General features: G+C 38.5%; 1 protein-coding gene across 3 annotated transcripts in view; it reads right to left on the bottom strand.

Moving 5' to 3' along the window:
• dock1 (dedicator of cytokinesis 1) overlaps nucleotides 1–20,402 on the bottom strand; it is a 577,688-nt gene that overhangs the window by 128,992 nt on the left and 428,294 nt on the right. For all 3 annotated transcript variants that reach the window (XM_072557588.1, XM_072557587.1, XM_072557589.1), the window contains exons 32-33: nucleotides 13,965–14,023; nucleotides 2,568–2,716 (exon numbers count right to left, since the gene is read on the bottom strand). In XM_072557588.1, coding sequence (XP_072413689.1) covers nucleotides 2,568–2,716; nucleotides 13,965–14,023 — 208 coding nt within the window. The remainder of the gene's footprint in view (nucleotides 1–2,567; nucleotides 2,717–13,964; nucleotides 14,024–20,402) is intronic.

Below are 20,402 nucleotides of genomic sequence, written 5' to 3'. Positions count from 1 at the left end.
GCCAGTGGACTGAGGAATGGCAGATGGAGTTTAATTCAGATAAATGGCAGATGCTGCATTTTGCTAAGACAAACTAGGGCAGGACTTGCACAGTTAATGGCAAGTCTCTGGGAGTGTTATTCAATAGAGACCGAGGGGTGCAGGTATATAATTCCTTGAAAGTGGCACCTCAGATAGACAAGGTAGTGAAGGTGGCATTTGCACATTTGCTTTCATTAGTTATAGCATCAACTACAGGTGTTGGGATTACAATTGTACAAAATATTGGTGAGGCCATGTTTGCAGCACTGCATACAATTCTGGTCGCCCTCCCATAGGAAGAATGTTATTTAACTGTATAGGGTGCAAAAAAGTTTGGGATGTTAGTGAGGTTTGAGTTCTAAGAAAAGACTGGTGAAATAATTGCACAAAGGCCAGTATCCTGTCTCCAAGTCACTCTTTATTCACTTGTGCACAGTACACTGGCTGTGGCCAACGAGTTCAGTGTTAGTCCTCTGGACTGAGGAGATAGTAAATCTCCTAGTTATATCGATCATCCAGAGTTTTCCTGACTGGCTTAGGTTAACCATCCTAATCAAGGATCTTATAGTCAACAAGATCCAATTGGACAGGCTAGGACTTTATTCTCTAGAGTATGAGGGGTGACCTTCAGAGGTTTATAAAATTACAAGGGGCTTAGATAAGGTGAATAACCAAGGGCATGGGAGTCTAAAACTAGAGGGAGAAGGGAATGATTTAAAAGGAACCTGAGGGTCAACTTTTTCACACAAAGGGTGATGTGTATATGGAAAAAGCTGCCAAAAGAAGTGGTAGAGGTGAGTACAATTACAACATTACAGTATACTCCACAACCACCTGATGAAGGAACAGCGCTCCAAAAGCTAGTGTTTCCAAATAAACCTGTTGGACTATAACCTGATATTGTGTGATTTTCAACTTTGTACACCCCAGTCCAATACCGGCATCTCCAAGTCACTATAAAAGAAACTTAGGCAATTGCATAAATAGATGCATACAAATCCAATACAATCACATGCACATATACACTGTAATAAGCATTAACTCTATACAAACACTCCCTTAACACAAGCATAGAAACCTAACACAGGACTCTTAAAATGTAGTGCTAGTACCCCTATCTCTGAGCCATGAGACCTAGTTTCAAGTCCCATTTGCATCAGTGATATGTAAGGACATCTCTGAATAGGTTGATTAGAAACTACCTACAAACCTAGCACAAATGAATAGCTACAAAGACATAAATTGCAGCAATATTCATGCTTCATAAACAAATATACATATTAGAAATACAGACATAATCAGTTGCAAACAAATACTGGCAGCTTAAACAACTCAATGTAAGAAATCTTAGTAATGAATGGCTGAATGATTGAATAATTGAATGACTGAATGGTTGAATGAATGAATGACCGAATCAAGAAATCTGTGAGTAATATATTACAAATTTTACATATAGCAAAGATCTGCAGCAGTTTGTTGACAACATCTCCCTATATTTATGAAATTTATGTGACTACTCACCAAAAGCGAAAGTACAGGAAATCTTCTAACTTGTGTTTAAAAGGCACTCCAATTAACAAAGACACTTTGATGGCATTGTTTCACTAGTTTTTAATTCTACATGTTATGAATGAAATAAATTTATCAAAAATGAAAGATCAAACACCAACTGCTTAGCCCACATTTTATCTTGATATCTTAAAGGCCAATCCAAATAGAATAACAGCATTAGTATGTCTGCAGCTTAAAATGCAATATGAAGATGTAACCTGTTTAACTGCATATCATTGGGACACAGTGCAGGAGCATACTTTGCTACATATACATCACTGCCTTAGAATGAAGTATTGATATGGATAACGTCGAAGCTCAAGGACCAAAAGTGAAAACAGTGGTCCAAATCTTCCAACTAGCATCAATGCAGCGTGCATTGCTACTGCCTGTGTCTTTTACAGTTACTTGGCCAGCACTCCCTATCCTGGCTGAGGTTTCAATGGGCTAATGCATATGCCCACAGGGAAGACTGTTGAACACATTAAAAGATGATAAAGACAGGACACGTTCTCTTTTCATGACACAAGCTGCCTTATTCAGTTATGTTTTGAATATCCTGGTCTTTCACTGCAATAATGAGTATGTGAATTGGGTGAGGTGGTCAGCTCAGTTATGCTAATTTCTAAGTTAGACCAGGTTAAGTGGTGTAATACTTCCTGGATGCAAATGTAGGTAAATCCTGCATATTTGGCTCTGGTCTTTGACAGTGAGGTTAATGTCAAATACTTCAGTGAAGGGCTCCAGAAAATGAAAATCAATCAATCAGGAGTTTAAACACCCCAGGCAATTTGTGTGCATGTACATGGTAGGACTTCATGAGCTCCTGATGCACACATCTCCCACCTTATCTCTAACAATCTGGATATTGGAAGACTTGTGTCTATATTTATTTGCAGACATAAATATTTCTTTGCACTGCAAATTTTATTACAGTATGTAATGTTATTAAGTCATTGTCAAATGGTTTTCAATATTCCCATGAATTCACTTACCCTCTGGAAACTTCTTGTTGAATGAAATTCACATTGCATCATATCAAAGAATATTGCAATTGTAGCTTTGCGCAGTTCAGTTTCTGGAATAAGAGTCATCTCCAAGATTGGACCCACCATTTCTGGGATAAATTTGATTTTGTGCTGGCCTTGAAGGAAAGAATAGCCCATAAAGACAAAGAATATAAAGAAAATATTGCTCCAGCATAAAATTAAGCAAATTTACAAAATAAGCCATGCATTATTATAAAATGTTAGTAGCATCTAACAAAACAAGGGAATAAAACCAACAAAATAGCTTTACTTAGCTAATAAGTAGGCTTAAATTTAAACAATCTGCCAGTTTGTTTCCTGATATTTTAATATTAATTTATTGTCTCTGACTCAAATAGGTTGGTCTTTTAACACCACCTATTAGTCCATTACCATGCTTAACTGCAATGTAACAACAATATTCTGGTGACCTTACTGTGCTATCCAGTCTAATTATAAGGGCACTTAAAATCCATCTATATTGGACAACCACTACTTAAGAAAATCCACTCAAGTTTCTTTTGGAGCCATCAACTTCCAAGCGGATTAAGCACAAACAACAGAAGGGCCACATTTAACACAACTCTTTCATTTAAAAATTAGGCACTTGTTATAAACATAACAAATGACTTCTAAACATATTTACTTCCTAAGGGAGGGTCAATTATTTGCTGTTGGTGACTTTGCCTTCTTTAATCCTACAATTCACCTGGTCGTACTAGGATCTGTGTGTTATGTTTTTGCATTGGGCTGTGTAAGTACAGTACATAGCTGATGGGTTATTAATATAATAATTCTACTTGCGTACAATAAAAGGTTGTGAAATGTTCTTCAGTGATCTTCATTTCAATAACTGGTATATCATATATAAAACTATGCTTCATTTCAGCAGAATTTGTTTACTTCTATAAATTCTTACACTTAAATAAAGTTAAAAATCACACAACACCAGGTTATAATCCAACAGATTTATTTGGAAGTACTAGCTTTCACAGTGCTGCTCCCTCATCAGGTAACTTGTGGGGCAGGATCTTAAAGCACAGAATTCATTGAAAAGATCACAGTGTCATGCAATTAAAACAATATATTGAACAAACCTAGATTGCTGTTAAGTCTTTCATCTTTTAGAATGGGTTGCAGGTTTCGGTTTATTAATATGTAAATCTCAGGACTTCTTTTAAGTCGAATTCTCGAGATAATTTAAGGTTTTATTTAAAAAATGACATCGCAGCTCAGACAATGCATTAAAGGTGTGAGGTTAGAGTCTGTCTGTATCCCAATCTTGAGTCAGACTGGTTCTATTTCCAAAGTAGGAATTGTTTTATGGATTGACTGCCTGCAGGTTGTGTGCTTTTTGAGCAAAATAGAATGTATCTGCAAATACAATTCTGCAAATGCAAATTTCAATGTTCACCACCAAGACTGGCTTGGTAGCAGTACTACTGATCGAGCTGGTCAGGTCCTAAAGGACTTGCTGTTTGACTGGCACAGTGGTAGTTGGTTAGGGAACCAACAAGAGAAAAACATGCTGTGTGGTACTATCACCATGCTAAATGGGACAGACTTTGAACAGATCTAGACTAGGCATCCATGAGGTGCTGAGGGCCATCAATAGCAGCACGATTGTACTCCAGCACAATCTGTAACCTCATGGATCGGCACATTCTCAAACTCAACCATTAACATGAATCCAGGGGAATCAACCCTGGTTCAATGGAGAGTGAAGAGGGCATTCTAGGAGCACCACCAGGCATTCCTGAAGATGAGGTGTCCACCTAGTGAGGCCATCTAACTGGACTACCTGCATGCCAAACAGCATAAACAGCAAGTGATAAACAAACAAAATAAGTCCAGCAACCAATCAATCAGATCTACACTCTGCTGTCCTACCACATCTAGTTGTGAATGGTAGTGGATGATTAAACACATCACTAGAGGGGGAGGCTCCACAAAGAATCGTATCTTCAATGATGGAAGAGCCCAGCACATCAGTGCAAAAGATAAGGCTGAAGCTTTTGCTGCAATCTTCAGCTAGAAGTGCTGAGTGGATGATCCATCTCAGCCTCCTCCAGTGGTCTCCAGCATTAAAGACACCAGTCTTCAGCCAAGTCGATTCACTCCATGTTAGGATATCAAGAAATGGTTGGAGACACTGGATACTGCAAAGGTTACAGGCTCTGACACAATTCTGGCAATAGCACTAAAGACTTGTGCTCTAGAAATTGCCCCTCTCCTAGCCAAGCTTTCCAGTACATTTACAAGACTGGCATCTACCCAACAATATGGAAGATTGTCCAGGTATGCCGTGTCCAAAAAAACCAGGACAAATCCATCCTGGTCAATTACTGCCCATCAGTCTACTTTCAATCATCAGTAAAAAGTGATAGAAGGTGTCATCAATGATACTATCAAACAACACATGCTCAGCCATTACGTGCTCAGTGACACTCAGTTTGGATTCCACCAGGGCTGCTCAGATCCTGGTCTCATTACAGCCTTGGTTCAAACATGGGCAAAAGAGCTGAAATCCAGAGGTGAGGTGAGATTGACAGCCCTTGACATCAAGGCTACATTCGACCAAGTATAGCATGAAGCCGTCCTAACAAAACTGGAATCAATTGGTACTGGGGGGCAAACTCTCCAGTGGTTGGAGTCACAGCTGACACATAAGATGGTTGTGGTTGTTGGAGGTCAGTCATCTCAGCTCTAGGTCATCTCTGTATTTGTTCCTCAGTATAGTGTCCTAGGCCCAACTATCTACAGCTGCTTCATCAATTACCTTCTCTCCATCATAAAGTCAGTAGGGATGTTTGCTGACGATTGCACAATGTTCAACACTGTTGTGACTCTTCAGATACTGAAACAGACCATGTTCAAATGCAACAAGATCTGATCAATATCTAGGCTTGGGCTGGCAAATGCAAGTAACATTCACACCACACAAATGCCAGGCTATAACCATCACCAAGAGAAGAGAATCTAATGACCACTCCTAGAAATTCAATAGTATTATCATCACTCAATCCCACACTATCAACATCCTTGGGGTTATCATTGACCAGAAACTCAACTGGACTCATCACATAAGCACAGTGGTTACAAGAAAGATCAGAGGCTAGAAGCACTGTGGCGAGTAACTCACCTCCTGACTCCCCAATGCCTGACCACCATCTACAAGGCACAAGTCATGAGTGTGATGGAATACTCCCTACTTGCCTGGATGAGTGCAGCCCCAACAACACTCAAGAAACTTGACACCATGCAGGCCAAAGCAGCCCACTTGATTAGCACTACATCCACTAACATCTACTCCCTTCACTACTGATGCTCATTAGCAGCAGTGCATACTATCTACAAGATGCACTGCAAATATTCAGCAAGAAGCCTCAGATAGCACCTTCCAAACCCATCACTGTTTCCATCTAGAAGGACAAGAGTAGCTGATATATGGGAACGCTATCACCACTTTCCCCTCCAAGCCACTCATATATTCCTGAATTAGAAATATATCGCTGTTCCTTCACTGTCACTGGCTCAAAATCCTGGAATTCCCTCCCTAAGGGCAATATGGGTCAACCTACAACAGATGACTGCAGCTGTTCAAGAAGGCAGCTCAACATTACCTTCTTAAGGACAACTAGGGATGGGCAATAAATGCTGACCAGCCAGCGATGACCACACCCCACAATTGAATAATTTTTAAAATCACCTTCCAAGATTGTATAGCTTGCACAAGGTTCAGGATTTGCTCAGTTCAAACCTTGAATTCTGAGATGCCCATACAATTATTCTACATGCAATGCTGTTTTTATTGGGTAATGTGAGAGTTGGGATGGGGTGGAAACATCCTCATTCTTGCCACATACAATAGACTGCTGTATGTGTGCCAAGTGGTTTGAACAGCACACATGTGAATCCGTTCAACAACATGAAAGGTCCACGCAGAGGGATCCAATTGCCCTCTGTGTTAAAGGCCTCCATGTTCCAGTGTTTTGAAGATGTTGCTTGAATATTTATTCATGCAACTGCTAAATGATCACGTTTCTGAGCAGCTGTTTTGATTTTGATATTTCCCCAAAGACTCAATGACCCCCAATTGATCCAGGCACAGAAACTGTGGTCACCTCTGTACAGACTGCAGCAAAGTATCCACACAAATGGATGAAAAACACATGGGCCTGGAATCTCAGCATTAGCTTCAAGCCTCAGCAGATGTGCAGCCATCTTCTAATATGGAGTTTCTATCCACAGGTACCCTCACGATGCAGCGGAAATGCAGGGAAGCCATGTTGCTCATCTGTCATTGATCGCCGCCCAGATGCCAGGAAGCATCATCACTATTCTCTGTTTCGAGGTGGCAGTCATAATGCCATGTCATGATGGCCAGCATATCTAAAATGCAGTGCCTTCTTCCACTGGGGCAAAAAAATGCCTCCTCCGCCTCAGGTTCCCATGCAGGTCATGTTTGGAAGTTCATTGAAGTACAAAGAACTCCACTTAAACCTTTAGATGCTTTGCTCCAGACAACTGAAAGGTGTAATGAGGCTCTGTGATGGCCGATGAGGATCCATGAGAGCCACAGCTTTGTATCAAGTGGGACAATGAGGACATTCTTCATGAGGAACAATATCTTCAGCATCCATAACATGGCAACACTGGCGAAAGCAAAATCGACAGGACTTCTTTGTACACCTCCTTCAATGGAACTGAGTTGCGTGAAGTCATCCTGCAGCGACTAAATGTTTTAATGCTACTAAGGACTGTTAAAACCCAATTACAAGATCAGCTTAGTAGTTTGATTTTTTTTTAAGTTTGATTTTTTTACATTTTCTCTGTCATTGGTTAAAGTTAAGGTTAAAGTTGATGGAACCCGATACAACAGCCTAATGCTTTATCGTTCAATTATGACAAAAGTTTCATGCAAGTGTAGGCACAATGTTGTCATTCGTATAAAACTATAACAACGTGTGGCACTAAGGATGACTGGTCTCTATTCCTTCATTTTTGTAGCTGCAGGTAAAGTCACAGTTGCTCGCAGAGCTGATGATGAAAAGAGACATCATATTTAAAAATGTGATGTATTTACAATCATGTTTCACTCTTGCCACCTATGAGCCTCCAGCAAGTTTTCTTTTTCCTCTACATCTCATTATGTCTAGGTGCATTCTCAGGATCTGTAGTTTGGACGGAGCTACGCTAGGCATTACCTAGACAGATGCAGACGCACCCTCCTTGACACCACATTGATCTGTGTGGCAACTTCAGACCAGATTGACAGGGTCTGGTGTTGTCGTCTCTTCTGTATGTCAGAAGAAACAGGACAGCCCATGTGTCTTCACTCCCTCTACGACCACCTCCCCACCCCCACCCCTGCCCCTGCCCCCGTCACTCCTCCACACACACACACACATCTCTCTTTCTCTCTCACACACATACAAGTCAAAATGATCAAGTCAGCAAAGTGAGATGACAATTTCCATTTTTCGGACACTTCCTTTACAATTGTGCCGCAATACTATGAAAGACAGTTGTCAGCATTCACTGTTTGATCGGGTGCAGAATGCAGATGAAAATGCCTGAAACTTATACTTAGCTAATTTTTGGTAAAATTCAGCTGAAGGTAATTAATTAATTCCACTTATTGGATAATGGCATTTAATGTTTCAATAGACTCCCCTATCACTCTTCAAAAAAGAAATCAGTGTCAGGTATTACGTACTGTGCAAAATAAAATGTGGAATCTCCTGTGGATGCTCAAATTCAATGGACTGGAAATATGAAAAATCATATTTGACCAAAATTTTACACTAGGCTCTTTCCCCACAGATGATACCTTGACTTGCTGAGTATTCTCATAATTTTCTATTTTTATTTTCAAATCCACCCTGATTGTCTCTAATCAACTGAAATGTTCAAGAAGCTGAGTCACCCCATTCTTAACTTAAGACCCTAGGAGTTTCCTCATCGACAGACTCTAGGTTAACTGGTTTATAATAATGTGATTTCCCTTTGTCATCTTTCTGAAACAATGGACTGATAAGAATTTTCTTACCTACATGAATGGTTACTAAATCAAGACGTTTTTGGAAAATTATAGATGAACCATCTGCCATTATTCTTTTTTTAAAACACTGGGATACTTGTGTCAACTCGTTATTCTTTAGGGCCATGCATTTTTCCATTACTGTTAACTAGCTCATGTTAATTTTGTTCAGCCTCTGTCCCTTATTCAATAATTGTTTCTCTGGCAAGTCTAGCACGTTGACCTCTTCTTCTATTGTAAATAATGATTCAACGTGTCCAAGTTTACTTAATTTTATTGTTAACATCACTGTTATCAGCTTTGAAGGGCTTTCTCAGTCAAAAGGCCATGGCTCAAGACTGGACAGGTCAGCACAAAAATCTAAGCTGCAACACCAATAGTTTACAGGGAAATGTTGCACAATGCATGTGCCATCTTTGGGATGGAGACCTTAACCATCGTCCTCTCCAACTTTTGAGTCTTTCTCAATGAAGACAATCCAGCACATTGGTGTCATTGCACCAATTTTCTTCTTCATTTTTCTTACTCCAGAGTACTTTACCTCCAGGAAATTAACCACACACATGAAGAAAGTAGGCAAAAGTGAGGACTGCAGATGCTGGAAACCAGAGTTTAGATTAGAGTGATGCTGGAAAAGCACAGCAGGTCAGGCAGCATCCGAGGAGCAGAAAAATCGACATTTCGGGCAAAAGCCCTTCATCAGGAAGGGCTGAAATTTCTATGCAGCTGCATTCTTCCAAGGCACATGAATCTAGTGAGCAATCTCTTCATCACACATAAAGAAAGTCTACACAACAGAGGACATAGTTCAACCTCTGGCATCTTCAATCCAAAATGAAAATCACTTCAACCACAAAGCCACAAACAGGGACTAGGATATGTGGATGATCTTTTTGTGCTACTCACTCAGAAACTGATTTCCAGGTCATTACCGACTTCATCCACAAAGCCATGTGAGCAAATAGACTTTTCACTGAGCACTTAAGATGCCTTTTGTACGTCAAAATTCAGACTCCCGAAGCAATGGTCCATTCAGAACTCACTTTCAGAAGTGTGGCAGAAGTGCCTAAGGAGTGTTCTGAAAGCATCCCTGAGGGACCAAACAGCCAGGAACCCCTGGCTTGTGACCCACCAAAACAAAGAAGAATTATTGAAGAAGGCACTGAACACATCAAGAGATTTCACTGGGAGCATGCAGAAGTGGTAAAGGAGTCTGAGAGAGTTCACGGAACTCCAAACTCTCATCTGCCTTACTCTTCAAGTATCACCAGCTCAACCCTCAGACTGCCCATTGTATATATCAACTACCTCAGAATTCATTAAACCGAGTGGAAGAAAATCACCCTTGATCGTGAGGGACTGTGTAAGAAAGGTACTTCAGAAAGTAATTTATTGGCTTTATTGGCTCTAAACTAGTTTGGGATGTCTTGAGAATATGAAAGGCTCTGCATAAAACAAAATATACAGAATATTTTCTTCCATGGATGCTACCTATGAAGCTGTGCACTAAAACGAAGGCTGTCAACACTTCCCAACTAATACTACTATTCCATCAGGAAGGCACAAATACAGTGATAATCGCTCACTAGATTCATGTGCCTTGGAAGAATGCAGCTGCACAGAAATTTCAGAAGTTTCTTAATATCTAAGTACTTGGTTATGTTTTAAGAAACCTGCTTGAGCTGACTATGCCCAAGTAAACACACCCATATAAAATAAGTGAGGATCATGTGACAGATCCTCAGTGGACACGCCTTCATTGGGATCATAGTTGAATAATAATGATGTCAAAAGGCCATATGAATCTCTGAAACCATGGTCAGAAATTGAGTGCTCTTTGACTGGGTGAGAGCGATTGCAGGCCCAGTTTCTTTGACTGCACTCAATTCCAGTGTGGCCCATGTGAACCTTTGCCAATCAAAGTTCTAAGTTGCATCAACCTAAAAGTTGAGAGAGATTTAGAAAACCCCAACATACACAAATACCTTCTACACTGAGTAATTTGCAAAATAACAAGTCTTAAACCAAGCTGGAAGATGGAAAAACCCTTAATAAAATCCATTAATTCACTTCCTAAAATGGATAAATGAATGATTAAGATGGATTAAAGGCTTCAGTAACAAAGATGTGAAACTATCTACAACAGAACTTCATGCATTTTGTTTTGCTATGTGTGTCTTCTGTGTAATGTGAAATAATCACTGGTAAATGACGGAATTTGAGGCTAGATTGGCATCCTGGAGTTTTACTAGATTGCCTTTGAGAACTGGGGAATATTCATCTCGTTGAAGATTTCAGCTGTCATTGTTTACCATCTCCAGGAGATTTAGAGGGCTGTGTAGAGACGCATAACGAGGGGAAAGCATGACAGATTTGAAAGTATAAGCTAATGGCCCAAATGGCCTTTCTTAATTCATTGTTTTAGTTTCTGTAAAGATATTAGGAGTTTAAATTAATTTGAAAAATGAATTTTTTACAACTTTACTGCAGATAATATTCTCTTTGGTTTTGAAAGTATATTTTAAGAGTATAAAGCACAGCATAGATCCTGAAGTATAATCTCAGTCATAATATATTGCTTACAATTAGATTCAAAGCGAGGTTTTTTTTCACAATCGTCACCATATTCAATGTTGTTGAGAATGTGACACAAAAGATCACAAGAAAGCCTGCTGGCATTTGCTTCAATCAACTGTTTTTGAAAAATAACTAATGAGCATTGCTTGCCAAATTCAGTTGCATAACATTTGTTTCAAATGTTGGAGAGTCCTTTAAGAGTGTACTATTAAGAAGCTTTTGTGATTCAAATTTTCAAACCTTATTTGCATTGGATGGCAATTTATGGTTAGCGTTTTACAATCATCAAAAATCATGCATATCCAAACTTTGCTCGCAATTACTGTAGCTTCAAATATCTTTTCTTTTAAAAGAATTATGTTTCACGAAATATGCCATTCAAGAACACACAGAACATGAATAAATGTCAAAGATAAATTATACATTTCTGAAATATGAACAACATAATTAATCTTTGAAATAACCCAGAAATTGACAAATTTCTCTTAATAATCTTTGCCAAAAACATTGAGTGCCTGGCTAAAATCATTCCAATATTAAGAACATTTCCTTTCAAAAAGGAAAGCAGATATATGTGTGTGTCCCTTATTTGTGATATGAAAAAGAAAATAATCCTTTTCATGTAGTATCTCTCAGTATTTGGTCATATAATCAAACCACCTAATAAAACTCCTTACTTCTACAACCAAACTGAATCGAAACTAAGTAAAGCAGGAAACAATGGATGATGAAAATCACAAACAAAAACAGAAATTGCAAGAGAAAGTCAGCAGGCTGGCAGTAACTATGGAGAGAATGTGGAGTTAACATGTCGAGTCAGTGACCATTCTTCGAATTACAGTGACAGTAAAGAGAGATTCTTTCTCCACTTATTGCTGAATTCAATTTGGGCATCAACTCTGGATTTACACGGCCCAAGCTAATACAAAGCAGACTAACAACACAATCATTACCCAGCACAGGCAGAGTTGTGTTCTTTGGGTATTGTATGTGTTGACAATATTGAAAAGTGCCTTGGATTTTAATGGTACATTCACTCAATCATAAGATGATAAAATCCAGTTCTAAATGCTTCATGTGCCTTGGGATCAAGTTAGTTATCTTGAAAGATGTGCTGCTGTTGAGATGTAACTCCAGCAAGATATTGCAACAGATTCATTTCAGGATATAGAAGGACACTGAGTAAAGAACTAATGAAGTGAATAGTGCAGATGCTTAGATAAAGCTATTGTCTATTGTTCATTGCAACCTGCCTTAAAGTGATTTCTGAGTGGTCTACAGACATGTCTCTAGTTGAAGTCTTCTACTGAACTTGGTTACTTAAGTGCAATTGGAAAGCTATTTTTCACACAAAAGATCATGGACATTTGGATTCTCTCTAATAAAAGACTATGAATACTTATTTAACGATATCAATGGACATCGATCAAGATGGGTAAATATTATGGTTTATTTTGATTCATTCAGGGGATGTATTGCCCACCCTAATTGTCCTTGAAAGCTGTCCTTGATGATGAGCTGCCTTCTTAAACCACTGTCTGGGTATAGGTTAACCAAGATCTAACTAAATTGCAGAATAGATTTGGGAAACCGAATGTGCTGATTTACATTCCTTCGCATATCCTTTTCCTCATCCTCCAGATATAAATGGATAGCCATGAGTGCTAGGCAGGACTTGTTCAAGTACAACTGCCATGGGCAGTGACAGCAAAATAAAAGCACAATGGAAAGAAATAGAGATCAGTGGTTGAAAATACATCAACTTTCTACAAGTACCTGCCAAATTGCTTGACATGGATTATAAGAGAGCTCACTATCAAATATGTTTCATTAGGTTTGCTGAATAAACTTCAGTTACAGAGACTTCAACAAGAAATCTACAGTTTACTAACTTATATTGGTCCCTTAATAAGAACAGAGCACACTGGAGAAACTCAGCAAATCTGGTAGCGTATGTGGAGAGGGAAATACTCTTCTGCTGTCATATTGGACACAAATGTTAACTCTGTTGTGGGATGTGGCCATTATGACAAAGTCAGCAATTATTTTTCACGCCAAATATCCCTTAAGAAAGAATGACCTTTTTGAAACACTTCAATTTATTGTTGAAGTTTTAAACAATTAGTTTGCAAGGGCATTTCAAGGACAGTTAAGAGTCAACCACATCACTGATGGAATGGAATCTCATAAAGGCCAGATGAAAGAAGGAAGACAGATTTAGTTCCCAAAACAGTTATATTTCTACATCAATCTAATTGTTTCATGGTCACATTGCTAATAGCATCATTTTATTGCAGATTTATTTTTAATTAACTGAATTTAAATGCCCTCAAATAGCATGAAGAAAACTGAACTCATGCTTTTGAATTATTACTCTGCCTTGATTACTCTGCCAGTAATTTAATGGTAATGACACCATACCTAATACTTGCAAATTTGGGCTTTTTCAAACAATATACGCAGTCTAATGGTTTCCAGGCCAACGTATCCTTAACAGGCCATTAATATCATTGCTGTCTTTCAGACATTGCCGCACACTAATTAGCTGCTTACTTGCTTCCAAAATGACTGATTACGTTTCAAAAGGACATGTAGAATACAATGTAAAGGTAATTTTATTTTTGGTTTCAATGATGAATTAACTGTTATCCTGGAAATGAAGATGGCCTAAGACAGAAGATGTATAAATTTCTTTGCATTAAAAATACCTTATTATTATTCTGTCTATTCATAACACAACTTACCAAGGTTATACCACATGTCCCTGATCTCAAATCCAATTTGTCTCCTCATGTCACCATATCTGAAAAAAAAAACATGAATTCACTTCATCATAGTTAATGTTTTACTAATTTTAACACAAGCTAATTTCTATCAAAAAATAAAACATGGCAGTACAAATTTCCACATGACAAATTGTTGTTTGCATTCATCAGGTCAGACAGCATACAATTAAAAAAAGAACAATTTAAATGCATGGGAAGACGAAAACAAAAACACGAAATTAGTGTGTTAAACCTGCATTTCCTCTGCTGTTATATGTTGCACATCTTGCAGTTGTGAAAATGTGATAAAGCAGCCATATATGAAATGTTAACTTCACCCTTCTCTAACAGATACTGCTAGACTTGCTGAGTGTTTCTCACAGCTTGCCTTTGTCTAATGCTTTGGCAACAATTTAGGAGGATGTCTTATTTTGATTTTTATAACTTACTATACTATTTAAAGACATTTGTGTGAACAGTTAAAAGTGGTTGGAATTTCGGGGAGCAGATTGGAATGCTGGGCATCGAATTAGACATACCCCTTTAAAACTTCAATTCCAACCTATAGTGGAGTGATATGAAAAAAACTATAAAGTCTGAGAGTAAAATTCATTTATGGAGTTTCCATGCAGTTCCCACTGGCGATCGTGGGTGTGAGAAACAAATTGAAATGTCACACTGATGCCCTAGCAGGCAGTTTCTTAAGGTGTAGGCTAGGCTGCAGGAATAGAGCAGTATGAGTTTCATTTTGTAATCATACCTGATGTGGCAATGTTCGATAATGTGCATATGAAGTTGGAAATGTCCTACTTCTCAGTTCTAATATCCATTACCATGATAAGCACTAAATAAGGCAGTAAAAAATAGCTGGGAATAGCTTTTTGAAAGGTAACCTTTTATTTGAGATAAGTGATTATAAATAATGTTATAAATAACAAGTCTTTGAAAATGGATTTTGAAGAGATGTTTCACATTACATTCTGAATTTTAACTAACCATCAGTTAAATCAACCTCTTTTTTTTTAAAACCTCGGTCATTTTGATCCGATACTTACATACATTTGTATTATTTTTAATTATCTAAATGCTCTTGTCTAAGGTATTTACTTTTTCAGAATACCACAGTCATGAAAATATAAAATATGTAATGAATAAAATATTTAAAGCATTTTTAAGTGACGTGCAAACGTTGATTCAGATTTCATCCCAGTTCCAATTCACTGAGGTGATTTGTACAGTTTCACAACTGTAAAAGAAATTGTGTTATCAATACAAATTAAAAGTCGTTCAGTAAAACAATCTCTAAGAGGTTCAAAGTCTCAACAACAAAACCACTTTTTCCAATAATTTGATCTCTCACTCATAATTCTTTCACATTCCAGCTTAGTTTCTCCTTTGTCCAAATGCTGTACATCATTTTGCTCACAGTAATGTTATGTATGCAAGACATAGCAAATGGAATGTTGCAAGCTCACCTGAGAAAGTACAAAGCAATTTGCAGTGTAAGATTAGTCTCTACCCCTGTAAGAAATGGGAAGAACCCCTTGGCTCGTTCTGTATTATCAACACTTCTATTGCCAATTAGAGGCAAGAAAATAATGTTCATTGCACGCTTCTGAATACTAACATAAATCTCTGTCATCTACTCAACAGAAATCCAAACTTGTATCACCTTTACTCAACTTTGTTGAAGTGTTGAGTTGCTAGATGCAAATATAATTGCGACAGTACATACTTTATAAAGTGTTGGACTCATGTTTCTGTTTGCCATCTATTCAGAGATTGTATAAGAGCAACATGTTGTGCCTAACCAGGGTTAGAAATGTTACATGTTTCTGCCCATGGCCACATACTGCTCAGGTTTACCTTGTACTTTTGTACTGCACCTGAAAATATGCTAGTGAATTTGGGCTGAAAACATCTCATCACATATTTTCATATTAATGGCCTATTCCTCCATTTCAACCTTCCAATTGGCCCAGAAATCTCAAGGAAAAGCAAAAGTGGGAAACAACAGGTCTTTGTTGTTTCCCACTTTGTTCTTCCTCACCTTCGCATGCAGGATATGTACAAGCCGTAGGTACAAAACTTAGGAGATAATCTAATTTCTACTGTAACTTCATCCACAGAGCCACATAAACTCCATATTCACAAATACTACAATTAACTGTCAGAAATAGTTCTAGTTCTACTCCTACTCCAGTTAATCGAATGAAGCAACTGAACAGGAGAAAGCTGTGAAACATCAAGATTAATCTGCATGAAGGGACATAAGGATCAATTTGTCCTTGAGATATCCTGAGGAATAGCTGTTCACTGGCAAGAAGTCAAAGATCAGGAAGAAAGATAATTCATGACTATCAAACTACATTATGGGTAATTCATAGTCACACAAAAAATGACATTAAGCCCCTTGGAATTGGACACACTGGCAAAGAAACATCAATCACTGGTATAAATCACTAAAGCATAAATATATAAAGAAACCATATGCACATACTATGCAGTCATAACAAAAAGTTATCATGTTGCAATGATACAGCTTGCATTTAAAAAAAAAGTTCTCTTGGTCTTTCCATTATTAGTTTCTAGCCAAAACCATTAAGAAAGGTTTTGCATGAAGATAAGGCAAGGCAGTATCTCCGGTAATTGAGCACAGCATTGAATTGTCAATTCTTAAAGGTAACTCAAAGATGGTGTATATCTGCATTAGTCATCCTTGAGATAGGTTTATACACTGACCTTTGCATGTGTCAGGATGACATAATTCAAAAGTGAAACAATTTTTAAGTATAAAAACAGTATACATTGTTTTCTGAAATCCAATATCAAAATTTGGAGTGCAGATATTTATATTTACCAAGAAACTGACAATCATTTATTCAACATTTCTGAGCTGTCTCCAGTCAGACATTTAATTTTATCCAGGAACTGCCATTTATCCTATTCTTACACTCTCCATAAAGTGCTGGCCTTAAGAGCCAGTTCCAGAATTTCAATATTTTTTCTGGTAACTCATTGCACCTGAAATATTTAAAAGAGGTAGTTAAAGAACTGCTGAAGATATTGAATCTGCTTGGTTTTCTCTCCATGCATTGGAAGATAGAAAATGTAACATTGCTATTGCAAGGGTAGAAGAGAAAAATGGGAAATATACTTCAGATAGCCCATCATTGGGAGTGCACTTTTTTTTAAGAACAGAAAACACTTGTGATTCTTCCATCTGCATAAGATGCAGACATGCAGAAAACAAAATTATTTGGGGATGGGGTAACTTTATATGCTGTATGTCTGCTCATGGTTGAAGAGAAGAATCTTTGCAAAGCATGCTCTGCCACATGCCGTTTGTGAAGTGATTATCAAGTATCATTGTGGTTTGCTGTGCCAAGCTACTTCGCCACTGATTGTCATATTGGAATACCATTTTCCTGACATCAAATGTCTGCCAAGTGTGGAAACTTACTTTTACCATCTTCATGTCAAGCTTGCAAGCATCCTTGGTTAGGTTATTCATGGTTTAGCCTGGCTATCTTTTCATACAGAACTTCTTTAGTTTTTTATAAGTTAATTTTTTGAATAGATCGATGACTAGTTAATGCGGAGAAAACAAACTAGGAACAGGTCAATATCAGGCTGACAGAATGTCACAAAGATCAGTGCTTGGCCCTTCGTTAGTTATAATCTAAATCAAAAGACTACTGATACTACAAAGCTAAATAGTAATGTAAGCTTTGAGGAAGACACAAAGAGACTACAAAGGGTAACAAATGGATTAATTGAGTTGGCAAGGATATGCCAGATGGAATTTAACATAGAAAAATGTGAAGTTATCCACTTTGGATGCAAAAGCAGAAATGTAGACTTTTTTTGCATCTTCCAAAAGTTACCATTCTCATCTAACTTTGAATACTCAACGAGGAAATTGGTATTCAGAGGGACAAATCATAGAAAATTAACATACAATCACAGCAAGAGTAAGGAAAGCAAATGGTGTATGAGCCTTCATTACAAGGGATTAGTTCCTTTCCTCCAGATATTAAAAACAGGCAAGTGCACATGATGGTCTCCTCCTTCTGGATAATGTATTTTTCTAGATGATTACTGGCTCAAAGTGGTTTGGAAGAGGAGACCTCTCTGACATTATCCAACCTGTACTAGGAAGTTACAGGTATTTGCTGAGAGGTCACTGAGGACTAATAGCACAGAGACTGTTCTCTTTGCAATAAATCTATCTGGTCATTCCTGGTCCATATCCAACAAGAGCATACATCCACCAAGAAGCTTCCTAATTTTATACTTATTAGTTTATTGTAATCAGTTTATACGTAAACCAAAAAAAAACCATGAACTTCGACAGACGTTTCTGTGGCCAGCAGAGAAAAGGCAGAATGGTGTGTTGTTTCCCTGGTGCCAGGATCAAGGATGTCTCAGAGAGGGTGCAGAATATTCTCATAGGGGAGAGGGGCCAGCAGGAGGTCATTGTCCACATTGGAATCAATGACTTTGGAAGGGAAAAGGTCGAGACTCTGAAGGGAGATTACAAAGAGTTAGGCAGAAATTTAAAAAGAAAGTCCTCAAGGGTAGTAATATCTGGATTAATCCCAGTGCTATGAGCTAGAGAGGGCAGGAATAGGAGGATAGAGCAGATGAATGCATGGCTGAGGAGCTGGTGTATGGGAGAAGGATTCACAGTTTTGGATCATTGGAATCTCTTTTGGGATAGAAGAGACCTGTACAAGAAGGACGGATTGCACCTAAATTGGAAGGGGACTAATATACTGGCAGGGAAATTTGCTAGAACTGCTTGGGAGGATTTAAACTAGTAAGGAGAGGGGGTGGGGGGTGGGACCTAGGGAGATAATGAGGAAAGAGACCGATCTGAGACTGGTACAGCTGAGAACAGAAGTGAGTCAAACAGTCAGGGACAACGTAGGACTAATAAATTAAACTGCATTTATTTGAATGCAAGGGGCCTAACAGGGAAGGCAGATGAACTCAGGGCATGGTTAGGAACATGGGACTGGGATATCATAGCAATTACGGAAACATGGCTCAGGGATGGGCAGGACTGGCAGCTTAATGTTCCAGGATACAAATGCTACAGGAAGGATAGAAAGGGAGGCGAGAGAGGAGGGGGAGTGGCATTTTTGATATGGGATAGCATTACAGCTGTGCTGAGGGAGGATATTCCCAGAAATACATCCAGGGAAGTTATTTGGGTGGAACTGAGAAGTAAGAAAGTGATGATCACCTTATTGGGATTGTATTATAGACCCCCTAATAGTCAGAGGGAAATTGAGAAACAAGCTTGTAAGGAGATCTCAGCTATCTATAAGAATAATAGGGTAGTTATGGTTGGGGATTTTAACTTTCCAAACATAGACTGGAACTGCCATAGTGTTAAAGGTTTAGGTGGAGAGGAATGTCTTAAGTGTGTACAAGACAATTTTCTGATTCAGTATGTGGATATACCTACTAGAGAAGGTGCAAAACTTGACCTACTCTTGGGAAATAAGGCAGGGCAGGTGACTGAGGTGTCAGAGGGGGAGCACTTTGGGGCCAGCGACCATAATTCTATTTGTTTTAAAATAGTGAAGAAAAGCATAGACCAGATCTAAAAGTTGAACTTCTAAATTGGACAAAGGCCAATTTTGACAGTATTAGGCAAGAACTTTCGAAAGCTGATTGGAGGCAGGTGTTCGCAGGTAAAGGGATGGCTGGAAAATGGGCAGCCTTCAGAAATGAGATAACAAGAATCCAGAGAAAGTATATTCCTGTCAGGGTGAAAGGGAAGGCTGGTAGGTATAGGGAATGCTGGATGACTAAAGAAATTGAGGGTTTCGTTAAGTAAAAGAAGGAAGCATATGTCAGGTATAGACAGGATAGATCGAGTGAATCCTTAGAAGAGTATAAAGAAAATAGGAGTATACTTAAGAGGGAAATCGGGAGGGCAAAACGGGGACATGAGATAGCTTTGGCAAATAGAATTAAGGAGAATCCAAAGGGTTTTTACAAATATACTAAGGACAAAAGGGTAACTAGGGAGAGAACAAGGCCCCTCAAAGATCAGCAGGCAGCCTTTGTGTGGAGCCACAGAAAATGGAGGAGATACTAAATGAATATTTTGCATCAGTATTTACTGTGGAAAAGGATATGGAAGATATACACTGTAGGGAAATAGATGGTGACATCTTGCAAATTGTCCAGATTACAGAGGAGGAAGTGATGGACGTCTTAAAACGGTTAAAAGTGGATAAATCCCCAGGATCTGATCAGCTGTACCCGAGAATTCTGTGGGAAGCTAGAGAAGTGATTGCTGGGCCTCTTGCTGAGTTATTTGTATCAGCGATAGTCACAGGTGAGGTGCCGGAAGACTGGAGGTTGGCATACATGGTGCCACTGTTTAATAAGGGCAGT

This window comes from Chiloscyllium punctatum, chromosome 38 (genome assembly GCF_047496795.1).
Source record: "Chiloscyllium punctatum isolate Juve2018m chromosome 38, sChiPun1.3, whole genome shotgun sequence".
Taxonomy (NCBI): Eukaryota; Metazoa; Chordata; class Chondrichthyes; order Orectolobiformes; family Hemiscylliidae; genus Chiloscyllium; species Chiloscyllium punctatum.
The sequence above is the reverse complement of the archived record's forward strand: the minus strand, read 5'-3'. Positions and strand labels throughout refer to the sequence as shown.